The sequence below is a fragment of the Melanotaenia boesemani genome, chromosome 12 (assembly GCF_017639745.1).
Source record: "Melanotaenia boesemani isolate fMelBoe1 chromosome 12, fMelBoe1.pri, whole genome shotgun sequence".
In the NCBI taxonomy this organism is placed as follows: domain Eukaryota; kingdom Metazoa; phylum Chordata; class Actinopteri; order Atheriniformes; family Melanotaeniidae; genus Melanotaenia; species Melanotaenia boesemani.
The window spans coordinates 16,616,873-16,631,118 of record NC_055693.1 but is presented as its reverse complement, the minus strand read 5'-3'; the positions used below and the strand labels follow the sequence as shown (position 1 = coordinate 16,631,118).

General features: G+C 40.7%; 1 protein-coding gene across 1 annotated transcript in view; it reads left to right on the top strand.

The window, feature by feature from the left end:
• The window catches only part of LOC121650916 (ATP-binding cassette sub-family C member 4-like), a 44,966-nt gene extending 36,482 nt beyond the window's left edge, over nt 1-8,484 (top strand). Inside the window, exons 27-31 of the mRNA XM_042002731.1 lie at nt 2,754-2,843; nt 3,303-3,475; nt 4,643-4,748; nt 6,040-6,174; nt 7,569-8,484. Of these exons, the coding sequence (XP_041858665.1) occupies nt 2,754-2,843; nt 3,303-3,475; nt 4,643-4,748; nt 6,040-6,174; nt 7,569-7,646 (582 nt within the window). The 3' untranslated portion in view covers nt 7,647-8,484. The remainder of the gene's footprint in view (nt 1-2,753; nt 2,844-3,302; nt 3,476-4,642; nt 4,749-6,039; nt 6,175-7,568) is intronic.
• Nucleotides 8,485-14,246: the final 5,762 nt, after the last annotated feature.

Sequence of the window (14,246 nt, the reverse complement as noted above, 5' to 3'; positions counted from 1 at the left end):
AAAATGAATTCTGTGGCAAACAGAGGGCTTAGAATTGGTGGAGCACATAATCGGTCTATAGAAAGCTGTGCTTGAAAGCAGTTTCTCTGACCTAACACTGAATCCTCAATTAAAGTGTGTCACAGAACTAGTTCGAATCGGGACTTCAGTTGGCTTAATGACAAGGTGGTATTTTGGTGACAGAGGGAAAAGCTCATTGGAGGTGAAGAGGTGGAACATTTTGCTAAGGCACAGGTAGAAGAGCTAATGTTCTGAAGCTTTATTATTCTGGATGGAAACTGAGACATTAGTCCTCAGTCTTCTGACCCCCCCAGGATTTGATTTGTTGAGACGTGATTTTTATATTTATGTTGCACGAGCGCCATGGATGTGTGTTTCCACATGATCACACACTGTTTGTGGTCACGTTGGCTGTAAGCCTGACCTGCTGGAAAGGAGAGATGAAGGTGTGGGTAGTGTAGTTTTAAATGTTAATGTCAGACACTGTGTTATTGTTTGGGAGAGGACACAAAGTCCAGCACACATACACACACACAAAAAAAAGTGAAGGTGCTGCATGTTAACATCAAGAATCCATACCAACAGGATGGAAAATTTGTGAACAAAATATGTGGTAAAAGAAAGATCTGGCAAAGAACTAGAATGACCTGGAGATAGTAAAATTTGGTCGGCAAGTGACGGTCAACAACTCAGACCAGGGCTGTCTTTGAATTGTCCACTCGTTCATTATAAAGAATATGAACGAGGGTGAAGCCATGTTTTGTGCTGGGACAGGATCTTGAATGGAATGATCTCCTGTTACATCTGGAAACCACTAACCAGGAGTCACTAACCTGGAAACCACTATTTTTTTGGTTAGTTACCCATTTTTGTTTGGATTAAAAGTGATGAATTTCACAGAAATCCAACTCTCTTCATTTGGCTGTTTTTATTTAAGTAAAGTAATTATAGGCTGCACGGTGGTGTGGTGGTTAGCACCGCAGCCTCACTACAAGAAGGTTGCTGGTTTGAGCCTCGGCTTGGGGGAGGTTCGAACCTGGGGGGTGGTGGCTCTTTTGTGTGGAGTTTGCATGTTCTCCGAGTATGTGTGTGGGTTCTCTCCGGGTACTCCAGCTTCCTCCCACATTCCAAAGACATGCATGTTAGGTTAATTGGTGACTTTAAATTGTCCCTAGGAGTGAGTGTGTGTGTGAATGGTTGTTTGTCTCTATCTGTGTTGGCCCTGTGATAGACTGGTGACCTGTCCAGGGTGTACCCTGCCTCTCACCTGCTAAAATGCTGGGATAGGCTCCAGCTCACCTGCGACCCGTAATGGACAAAGCGGTACAGAGAATAAACGAATGCATCCAAATACATTAAGCAGTTGGTTTATTTTTTTTCATTTTATAAGCCACTATATTAATAATTAATAAACATGTGTTTAATCTTTAAACTTTTTTCTATCTTTTTTCTATCTATCAGCCCTTTTTACTACTGTTCAAACTTCTAGCCTCAGCTTCTCTTTCACTGTACACTATATCAGTCCAAATAACACATTAAATATTGTAGCCTGGACTCAACAGCTGTGGAGCCACACCGCCTGCTAATGCTAACACTTGCAGCTCGTTAGACTGATTTTCTAACCTGTTGAAAAAATACCCAAGAATAACTTGACTGAACCATGAAGTGGCTAATCTCTCTGACTTCTACAGTTAAAATCATGCATGTTAGGATAACTGGTGTTTCTAACATCTCACTAAGAGCAAGTGAGGGCTTGAGTGGTTGTCTGTCTGTCTATGTTGGCCCTGCGATGATCTGGCAACTTGACCTTCAGGGTGTACTCAGCCAGCAGTGGAATACTGAATAACAGTTTTGGATATAAATAACTGCTGCTCTGCGTCCCCTCTTTTACTATGGTACTAACATTTCATCAATGTATTCACATGGTCATCATTACCTTCTAAGTGCCTTAAATCCATGTTACTGTCTCACTGGATACCCCAGCTGTGTTTGTTTAGTGGTAAAACAATGCAGAAATAATACCAAATGAAAGCTTTATCAACAGTAGCTGTGTGCCATGAGCAGTAAGAGGGTGCCGACCAGTGTTCATCAAATCACTTCAGCCTTGGAGCAGGCTTTATAAATGCACATGGGACCTGAAATGAGGAGATGCCAGCTTTCTCCTGTTTATCGGGTTTACCACAAACAGAAGCATGGTGGAACAGTGCCTGAGGACTTACAGGCTCTTTGCTTTACACTGTAATAAAGAGCTATATTTACTCTTCTAAAGAAGACTGTGTGGTTGAACATTCATACAGGTTCATGGCTTGCCATGATTACATGTCTTGTACATCCTAGCTGTTCGAGATATTCTGCTGGCCTTTAAAATGATGATATGATGTGATTATTGACAGATACTCCTAGATTTGACCAATATTGTATTTTGTTTCACGTGCAGCCATTTCCTACAGTTTTTCAACACTGCTATGGTTGCATTTTTGTTTCTTATTATATACATAGATACACAACTTTTGTCTGCCAGCACCAGTCCACAAGCTCTGCTTTTCTAAGTAAAAAGATGTATGTATTGAAGCATAGTTGGTGAGAGCATTGTAAAGAGCTCCAGCAAGGAGCCAGCCCTTTGTGAACATCTTCCCCTCACACATTGCCTAGCGGTCTCCCATAAATCCTGTCTTAACCCTTTTATACATAGTCCCCCTTGTCATTATCTTAACTGGCCACGGCCTTCTCTTTCTATATCCATCTATCTGCAGGACCCAGTTATCTTCACGGGCACCATGAGGAAAAATCTGGACCCTTTCAGGCAGCACACAGATGAGGACCTGTGGAATGCACTCCAAGAGGTACTCCAGCGTGGCTCTGAATGATTCCCCCTCGCCGGCCCAGGGGGGGATCCCTCTGTCCCCCAGTACAATGCTGCCATTCAGCCTCCCTGCTCGCCACAAGTCATGGGGGGAAATCCCATTAGGGCCATGGGGCCCAGCTCAATGTGCGGCTTGTAACGGGGAAGCATTGACAGTGCAGGGGGAGATGTGTTTGGGCAGTCAGGGCAACCAGGATGAAGGCTCCCCCCACAGTGAAGGGCTTCAGCTCCTGGTCCTGCCTCTGAATGGGTTTGGTGGCCTGGATTAAAGCTAGAGGCTGGCCACAAGAGAGCACTGGCCAAGGTCATCAGTGGACCTGGCTCTCCATTGTGCCAGCCAGTTAATGGGTGTGTTTGGATGGCTCTTTAAAGACATCTCCACAGGGTGCCTTTATGCTGGAGTAATGAAGGGTTGGGGCTGTGCTCTCCCTCTCTGCAGGTGCAGATGAAGGCTGTGGTGGAAGACCTTCCCAATAAGCTGGAAACCGTGCTGACTGAATCAGGCTCTAACTTCAGCGTGGGCCAGAGGCAGCTGGTGTGTCTGGCCAGGGCCATCCTACGGAAAAACCGTATTCTCGTTATCGATGAAGCCACAGCCAATGTAGACCCGAGGTTAGGGCACACTCTTCGATTAAAAAATATGTCACTGTAGGGTGGGAATAGCTTGTTCTGTGTTTAGCTTCACTGTAAACTGGAGAATCTAAAAATCTAAATGTTATTTTAGCTGTATTAAAATGTATTAACTAGTTTAGTTTCTCACTTTCTCTATGTCCCATTAGGTCCACACGTATTTTGACACTGGTTGAAATAACATAATTTTACCTTTTTGCATCACCACTGCTGGATTTAAAATGATGCTATTAATATGTGATTGAAGTGTCTTTCAGCTTTCATTTGAGGGGATTTAAGAAAACTATAGCATTAACTGTTATTTACGAAATACAGACAATTTTTCATCATTTCTCTATTTTTCCTTGTTCAAAAGCTATTGGTTATTTGACAGTTTCATGGCCTAGTTTACCTATTTTTCTCTCTGCAAGTTTTCTTCCAATGTTTTCTGGGGCCTGTGGTGTCACTGAACATACCAGTCGATTCCTTTTTTATATGAGTATACCAAGCTGTTGGTTTTTGTCTCAGAAGGTTTCTGTTATTTTTGATAAGTCTGTATCACCTTGCATTGGCACATGCTTTGGACTGCGCGGCAACCCGCCAAACCTGCCCATGAAACTGCTCTTCAGTCATTTGTCTGATCCTTTCTGAGCGTGTGACATAGGACAGAATGCAGCATGTAAAAATGTAAAAAAAAACACCTGGAATTGAAGCTGAAAGTCACAACCCAACAGCTTCATTTACAATCTACTGTGGTGTCCCAAGATGATAAAAATTGTATAACAATCTAAATCATTTTGGACTTGGTGTGTCTTTGCTGCATCAATGAAATTAAAACCGTTGAAAGCCCTCTTCTGAAAATGATAATATACATTGCCTTGTACTGACTTTATGAAGAGATTTCTGTAGGAAGTAGCTGATATATTATGTTATTCGTATGATGGTGTGGGGTTCAACCAGAAAATTATGGTCACAAATAATACACAGCAATGAATGCTCAACTTATCTCTGCAAAGCTAAGGATGGCTTAAAGTTATTTTCTCTGTTTAGTAGTGCACATATTTTGGTGCTGATGAGCCATTGTTCTGGGCTGCGTAAAATCCCTGCCCAAGGCTCTGTAGGAAGAGAGCTTCATTCTTTTCTCAGGTGTTGTATTCCCCTCTCCTTTAGAACTGACAGCCTCATCCAGCAGACTATCCGGGACAAGTTTCAGGCATGCACAGTCCTCACCATTGCTCACAGGCTCAACACTATCATTGACTGTGACAGAATACTGGTAAGCAAGGATGCAGTAAATTTCCATTGTGTGGCATTTTACTTAGTATTTTGAAAATGCGAGTGTTGTCCTTGGAAAAGATCATGACAGAGAAAAATGCTGTTGGAAAAACCTGCCTTTCTGTTTGGTGCTTTTTGGCCATTTTTATAAGAAACCTTCCTTCTTTCTCATCAGTTGTTATAAATGGAAGTTTTATTTTGTTAAGGTTTTTGATGGAACTTTTAATTGCCTGCAAACAGATGCCCCTCATGTTGGCATCTATTGTTGCCTGCCAAACACACGAGATCCATAGCTCTTCCCTTTATAATCAGTGCCACATGGCATAATAAATTCACCTATTTTGCAACAGCTGGGCTGATTTCACCCTCACAGCTTTCCCTTTCATTGAACCTACTCTTGTGCCACTTGATCTTTGGCCCTTTCCTGTTACTGCCTGCAGAGGTGCCAATTAGTGCCATTTGTGGTAGCATTTGTTAATCCTCTATGGAGGACAGGGCACGACCTGGCGGCTGCTTGGACACCAAGAGGGTTGCTGAGAAAAGCCAACTATCACACAGTGGGGACCGTTTCACACCTACACTTGTGTTAAATGCCCCCACTCTCAGGGAGAACTAAATTTGGACCCATGTGAATAGCCTAGTCCAAGTGTGGAACATTTTCCACGATACAAACTCTGTCTCTTGCGCACCTGTTTCTAAACTTTTGAATATGACAGCAGCTGCAGGAGTCTCCTTTTCGTATTAAACACTCCTTGAAACTGGGATTTACTGATAACAAACTGATGATTACTATTGTAAGGGGATCAGGTTTGTTAAAATTTGTCTGTGATATAATTGTAGTCTTTTCCAAACTGCTTGAACTGGCACTATTTTGTGTGCTTTCCATGGCATATAATGACAGAGATGATGGTAATTTTCTAGAGAGTCTTAAAGGTGTGATTGTTGGATTTGACTGAGGACCACCCCTGGGCTTCTGCAATGCCCAGGTAAATACACGGATAAATCACTGATCTCCTGTCTGTCAGAGTCAGCGTGCCAGACTTTCGAACTCCTAACAGGACACTCTCATTGTCAGCTGTACCTTTTCAGCAGAAACAGGCTCAGGTGTTAGCTGTTGTATGAGTCACTTGAAATAGATGGTTCCTATGTGCACCCAACTACTGTTTCCCCCATTCAACTTGCACTGTCTGCATGCATCACTCAGCACTGAAACAGCTGAATGTCAGTTTTTCTTAAAGTATACAGACGGTAACACACACCCACCCACTATTGTACTGTTTGCATGATTGCAGGTTCTTGATGCTGGTAGGATCCAAGAGTATGACGAGCCTTATATGCTGCTTCAGAACCAAGATGGGCTCTTCTTCCAGATGGTCCAACAGACAGGCAGAGCTGAGGCTGCGTCACTGCTGCAAACAGCCAAACAGGTAGCTCCATTTATCTTTGTCCTGGAACAGGTCTGTCACTAAATAAGACAGCATCCATAGCACACTAATTCCCAGACTGCCCCTCTAACCCCAGACTTGGTTGCTCACCTTCAAACTAGTACAGCTAAGCAACAGAGGATGTGCATAACCTTGACAATGCAAAGACACTTGATTACCATTTTAATTTAAAGCCTACTTGGAGCTTTGCGACACCATAATATTAATTTCAAGAAAGAAATTGTCGCTTTGTAGATTTACATCCACTGATATTATCACCAAAACTCTCCCTATAATCTTTTTTTTTTCTCCTCATCATGTAATTTTGAGATAATTTCTAGCGATGATTCTAGAAAAGCAGCTTTCTTTGCACTGTATCTGTTTTGAAATATTGAGTTTAACTTCATCGCCATTTGGGATAAACTTTCTATGGGGATTACTGTAATAGAGAATGCTCATATTTGTTCCCTGTGAAATTCATTTGTGATGTATTTCCCCTTCAGACACTGCACAGATAAGAGCTGGCTATTCATTGTTCAATTCCATTTTATGTGCATCTGTCTGGGACCACAGATACCATATTGCAACTTCAAACAGGTCTTTGTGAAATAAGAAAAAGTAGGCATCATTTCATTTTCTCTCTGTCCCTCGCACAAATTTATCAGCGGAACTGTATCTTCCCAGCCAGAGGAGTGAAATGAGTAAAATACTGATTTCAAAGACTCAGCACACTGTGGTATTATTTGGTATCATCTTACCCTGCACACTGGAGGATTGGTAGCGACATTGTTCAAGCCCTTACGTTTTCCTTTCTTTATTGTAGGGTTCTCTCCTTAGATCAGATTACTTCAGCATCCAAAACTGTCAAGCGCCACTTATTAAATACTGAGATGGTCCACATGTTGTGTGTCAAGTTTCTATAGTTGTCAGTCAAGGTTTAAATACATTCAATAATCTGATATCAACCTCTAGCTCCTTTGTACATGTTGAAAGCGAATCCTAGAGTAGACAGTACATCTCAAGCTTTTTGCCTCCTTTTCACAAAACTTTCTTTACTGAGATTGTTACTCTGTCAGAGCTTCTTTGTATAAAGAAGTCACACATTTTGTCGACATTTTCAGCAAACATTGCAATCCAGTTTCTCAGCTCAGAAGGCACTGCTAGAGAAAATTAACTCCACAAATAATTCCCCTGATTATCTCAGATATCCTCCCTTGGATTTCACAGTTGTTTATTAAAGCTAAATAAGCCACTTTTGCATGCTTCAGCAGATGCTAAATCCCTTCACCGCGCTCTGACTAGATCTGTCATAAATCACGCATTAACAGATCGTAGCTCAGATTGGACAGTGTGTTTGCATTCTGTGATTTGACACTGCTTACCTGATCCGCTTTCAGGTTTATACGGACAAAAAGCGAGTGACTGACACGCGCTGTGCTGAGGACGTCTGTGTCATCTTTGAGACGTCCCTTTGACGGTTTGGAGATTCACCGCGGTCTTCTCATGTTAGCCATCAATGGCCAAATCTTCTACCAGATACACTTAAATCCCTTGATGTCCACTAAAACATCTTCAGACTTCCAGAAGGCATCGTAGGTGTAGTATGTGTTGCGTTTGATTGACAAAGATGCGTGGCCTGGAACTGAGAAGACTCAAGTATCTGAAGCAGGCTGTGTCTTTCATTGACTGCATATTACTGCTTGCTTGTTAATTGATTACACACTCCTGTGTTTATGTATGTGTTCTGGCCTTCTGGGTATCTTCAATTCTGCACTGGTGCTCAAAAGAGTTTTAAAAAAGAGTTCAGATATTGGATGCATTTATTCCAGTGCAATAAATTATTGGTGGCTTGAATTATTCTTTTAAAGCAAACATTGTTTTGTTGGTCTGAAGGCTTGTCATGATTTGGAAAGACAAGTAGACCCTGAGAGGAGACACCAGTGTGTGTTTGCAGTAATTATTGTGCCTTCATCAGACTATTGATTCTTAGTAATTGCACTGTTTTAATTGAATGATTTTCCTGCACTTTGACTGTAGTGGTTTTACAGGATGTCTACCTCAGCTCTTGTCAGCAAATAACTGTAATGTTTGGCAACAATATCTAATACCAGGGGATGTGGGACAGATCTTTAATGCCTCTGAAGAGTTTTCTCCAGTGCACTATTAACTTTCTGTCTTTACACTTTTGTTAATTGTACTGCTGTTGTTTTAAAGAATGTAGAACTTTCCTTTATTATTGATGTTTAGCAGTTTTAACACAGTCTTATTGATAGAAGTATTTGTCTGAGTTTATCATAAATAATAAAAAAACATTACTTATAGGCTACAGAAGATTAAATTAAACCCTAATATAATAAAAGATTGTTGCTTACATTTTTCAGTACTGTCTTCACAATGCTCCATCAGACCACTGACTCATCAACATTTCCTCCCTTCCCTTCTCTGAATGGTGTGTTTGCCTCCAGTCAGTGGTTACAACTGGTTTTGGACATGATGCTACAAATTGGTAAGTGGTTGCAGAAAACAACCTAGTGATTATTGTGTTGAGTCAAGTGATCTTTTAAAGTGTGTCTCAGTGGGAAAATGCTGCAGCTATCCCCTCTTATTATTTTAACATTTTAATCACCAGCTCCATTAGAAAAGAACTGTTTAATTTGGCTTCATACAGACACGAGCCGAGCCGATGATTACACATTCAGATTCTTGTCAGTAAACACTTAGCTTGGTTCAAAAGGGCGTATTTAACCAGGGCTAAATTTGGGTCGTGAACTGCGGGACATCAGCTCCTTTAAAAGCTGAGTGATTTACACAATTCATTAAAGCCAATGAATCTTCAGCCAAAGTCATATTAAATGGTTACTTACTCTCAAATAGCCCCTTGGGAGCTAGATTGTTGGCTTGCGAATAGATTAAAGTTTACATTGAAAAGAAAAATTGAATTCAGAGGTAATCAATAGCATAATGGGGCAGTGAGAGGAGCCTGCTGCCTGAAATGAAATTACCATATTTTTAATCTTAATTTTCCACTCTGTTTATCTGACAGTGTGGATGTGCAATCCAAACAGATAATGAGAGAGTGGGATATTGACAGTGGGGTCCTCTGGAGTGCTTGTTTCAGTGATTAAATGCTGTGATCTGTGATTACTTTGTGTCGGGTGTCAGGCTGGTGGCCAGGTCCCGGGGAGACATAGGCACACAGCAGCTGGAGCATCATGGGTCTCTGAGGTGCTAATGCACCTGACACAGCATTGACAGCATTCGAAACCCTATCGGGGACTTCGCCGCACGGCAGCTGCCACAATAGAAATACTCATGCCCCTATCTACATCAGAGTCAGCATATATATCCTCTCTGCTCTCTCCTCGATAACAACCAGCGCAAGAATGGTGACAACAAAGTTTGCACAATAAGTATTATTAAGCAGATACCTTCCTACGTTCCCCAATAATGGCACCATTTTAAGACATCTTTGAATAGGTGTGCAAATAGCAAGTCTATCAACATAGTGCTGATATAGCTTTAATAAACAAATGTGTGAGAAACCTGGCTGTCAACACAATGAAGTTTAATCCCAAAGAAATAAAACACAAAATAGGAGTCAGCACAATGTGGAGGCAGGGAATAAAATGACAAATTCAAACTGTAGCATCCACACTTTGAGAGAGAGAAGTGATCTGCTGGTGTTGATTCGAGGGCACGATACCTGCTGTATTCAGTAAAAGATGTTTTATTGTCATTTGAGAGAAGAATAATGTAACAAGTATCTGTAACAAGTGAAAGTGCTGTAAATTGTTTAAGGTTGTTTTGTTACGGGCCAATAAGCAGGTAGTCAGAGGGCCATTTTGGGTTTAGGAGACAATGTTTTTTGTACAAACTTTCTGTTGTGCCAGCATTTTCCTTTGTGATGGATACTGCTGTTTGACAAATGGAAACAAATTGCATGGTGAAGGCGTCTGAATGGCAGGGAGCTGGGGAGTGTCAAACCCGGCGCTGAAAGACGATGAAGCGAGAGCCTCAGGTTTTTGTGGGCAACTCAGACCTGACTGATCCCAACATAAAGTGCTTGTTGAAGAGCAGGAGAAAAGGAGAACAGGATTTCGACAGGCTGCAGTGAAATTAGGAGAATTGACTATGGCGGCTTTGTTCCTGGCTGGTGACATGGGGTGGGGGAGATGGGGAGACTGGAGCGATTCCCCAGAGACTCTGTGCTCAGCCTTTCTAAAGTGACTACAAACTGAATATCTGACAAGTTCCCAAGGCCTGACGCGACTCTGTGTAGAGCTCAGAAAAACAAACAACAAATGGCACATTTTAAGATATATGTGGTGACACTGGATGTAGTGTGTTAGGAAATGACTTTTTATCTTGTTAAAAATAGGCTCTCAATTTAGAACGTGTTGATGCTATATTTTCTATATCACAACAACCTAGTTAGACCAAGTTTTTCTGACTGACTTCATGAAAGTAGAGAAACACATAAACAAACAGGAACTGCTAGAACTTCCTGCCGACATGCACAGGTGAAGCTGTAATAAGGAATACTGTATCATGGTGCCTCAGCAGTTTAGTGACTACCCTGTCTTTGCTTTCTGGACTGGCTGAGTAACACTGCTACAAACAGTAATTACAGGTCCTATAAGTAATGGATGATTATGTTTTGTAAATTATCCAGGCTGTGGTGTGTTTCAAACTGTAGCGCAGGAGTACTGTTTCTAAAGATTATGCAAGTTATGTTAAAGAAACCTAAAAAACAGTATTTTATTTATTCATAAAAAAGTCACTGATATGAAATAGCATGTTTTCAAAGAAGCTTGCATTTCTGTAACTTTACCTGTGCCTGCTGCTTTGAACTAAACTGGCTAATGTGGCCCATTGAAAGGCTACCAAATAGGAAATCTCTTTGCATGCTTTAGCCTTAAATCCTGGACATGCTCTGCCACCTTCCAAAAGTGCCGTTTGATTCTTCAACTGCGAGAGAAAGAAGCAAAGTGGAAGGTAGACAATAGGCAAGGGCTTATCTCATCAGTAAATAAGGCTTATTGCTTAAAGCTATAAAAGGCTATGCTTATTGGTGATGTCATTCTTTTGTTAAAGACTGATGAAGCTTGAGGCAGGGGGCATAATGTGAATGTGTGTGTGTGTGTATGTGTGTGTAGAGAGAGTCCTTGTGCTGCAAACTTTAGAGTTTCCAACTTTCCCCCTGCAGAGTTTGATTTAATTTAAAATGTATGACATATATTTTAACTGCTGCTGCACTAAAATTGCAGTCTTTGGTGGTAAACTAACCCAAATGTACTTCAAAGTTCCTTCTGGCCAGGGGGCTTTTATCCTTGGCCATGAGAGCGGTTGATGTTCAGTGCATGTAAACGTGCAGCTTTGGGTAAAGGTGGGGACAGCTTGTGTCCCCCATTATTGTCTGGTTGCATTTACGTGGGTCCAAGGGCCCACTGTGTCTTTTCGGGTTACTTTCTCATCATTTCTCCTAATGTAGAGACCCACAGGGTTGGTGGCAAGCACACAATGCGGCTGTTGTATGGTTACTGTCAGCTCTCTCAAATAAGGCTTCCTGTTCATTAGACTTCTTTTCACCTCTGCACAATGCGCCGGCTTTGCAGCAATAGTGAGTCGACGCCCATCTCTTCAATGCCATGTGAATAGTTCTAAATAGTGTTTATGCAAGGCATTGTTGTCTATTGTGTGTCCAGTCTTAATGCACAGTGATTTGCCTGCTTTTGTAGCCTGGGATACATTATCTTTCCTATGTGGCCTCAGATGCATGCATGGCCTTTGAGCCAGTAAACAGTCTAAAAGTTAACTCCCTATGGACAATACTGGAGATGCCTGATAAAGTAGGGCAGAGTATTTGAACTAGACAATTTATGTCTCTGTGTAATTGCTCAAATGGCTTCTTCCTTTCCTTTGTATGTATCTATTTTAAACACAAGGGTTGCATCATGTTAAACATGTACTCTGCAAAAACTCTAATGCTACTACCCTAATTTACTTTTTGAAGACATAATTGTGTTTCTTCATGCTGTTTCCCCAAAATAATCTGTTAAAATAATTCAGATTCTAATTTAAAAAAAGTTTGGAAAAGCGAGTTACACCTAACCCCAAAGTTGATTTTAAATTCCGCAGTCTTTTTTATTCAATAGAAACATAGTAATGTTGCTGTAGTTGTGTTCGAAGATTAAACTGACAATATCTGTTGCACATCTGATAAAAAATGTCTGTTCAGTGGGGAGATGCATTTAAACCCTGTGTCTTTATTCTTGAAACCGTCAGTGTGGAAGTGAAAGAGTAATACAGATGGACAGCCAGGTGGATAATCTGACACACACATCACAGTCAGAGAATAAAAACTTTTATATCTTGAAGATAATGTCAAAATGATGCTGTTTGTCAGGTAATGGAAATTTTATGTCTCATCAGTTTAAAATGAATTTCTGTTGCACTTTCTGTTTTATAACACAACTTTTTATAAGTTTATTTGTTAAAAGTTTGCAATGGGTAAACAGACTGATGAGTATGTGTATGGCTTTGTATTTCACAGTACATATTGTGTGGAAGAAAAAAAACACATCCCTGGCAGCCTTGACCAAGCTATAATAGCAAACATCTAAACTGTTTGATTACATAGCTTTTACTAGGCAATTGTTGCTTTTTCTTGCAGTGAGTGAATTAAGTTTAATTAAAAAAAATTAAATAAAAAAAATAGCACATCTTCTAGGAAAAGAAAAAACGGTGGCACCTAAGCTGTTTTCCCAAAAGCCAAATAACCCTGAAAAATGAGAGAGTCTGAATGGGCAGCATATTATATCCTTCATCTGTTTGTATCTTTGTTCTAGAGAGTGCATACATCACCTCCAGAGTGTAACCGATAGGCCCAACCATTCACTGCTTGGATAGATGCACAAAAGCAGAAGATATCTGCAGCACCGATTACATTATACTCATTTCAAAAGCATTCACAGTCAAAGTATGCAGAAGAGGGAAAAAAAAGTGCTTTTAATGCCGGCCGGTGATTACAGGTGAGAGATGTAACTGATAGTTGGCCTGTTATTGTTCAGAGATTTTTGTGTGTTTGACCCCCTAAAGCAGTCCTGCTGCCAAGGGACTTTAAAACAAGGTTTGGATCTGGAGGATAGGGATGTTATGATTGCTGTCGGTGACCGTGATACAACACTGTCATGTCACCAACTCCAGAGAAGCTTCAATACGACTGATCCGAGCCTCACAACACGAACACTTAGCAGCAGGAATTTCATTAACCTGTCAAAGAGAGCTTAGATGCTGCTTTGTCTTCGATTGCCACATCTCCTTACGACCATGCTGCTACTTATACATTTGCCCTCCATTAGCCCACCAGGTGTGTTTCACATTTTATTTAATGAACTGTAGTCATGAGGTAATTCCTCCCCTGCAAAAGTACTCCTTGAAGCATGATATTTTTTTTTACACTAAAGTAGTGATGTTGACTTGCTTTGCTCCTGGGCTGATATTTTCATTAAAGGCCTCCTTATCAAATAATGAAATAAAGAATCTGTTTCTTGCCCAATGCTATTACCGCCCACAAATCAAAAGGTTTCAAGTGTAATGTCTCGCCTCCCATGCTAGTTAATTAGGTAGTGCTGTGCCACATACTAATGCTACTTTCATGAGAATAATCTAAGACAATAAACCTGTCTCTTTTGTGTCCTTCTGCAAGCCCTCTTAATTAATATCAGCAAATACAAACCAAAGTTAATTGAAATTTGAACATCCCATCTTTACAGTTTGCAATAATACAATTACTTGTGTTTTGTTAGTGTTTCTGAAATACTATAATGGCTGGTATCATATCTCTATTTAATGTTTCATTGATTGTTTTCAGGGATGCAGCAGAAACATAAAAGAAAGAAATGTCTTAACTATGAGTAAACACAGGTGGCAATATATGCAACCCCTAACATTGATTCAGACCCAGACATTAATATTCACACTCCTCCTGATAATCATAGCGAGGTGCACATGATTTGTTTTCATTGATTAAATGACATTACTCTAGCTTCTCCCATCATGGTTATTAATATAGT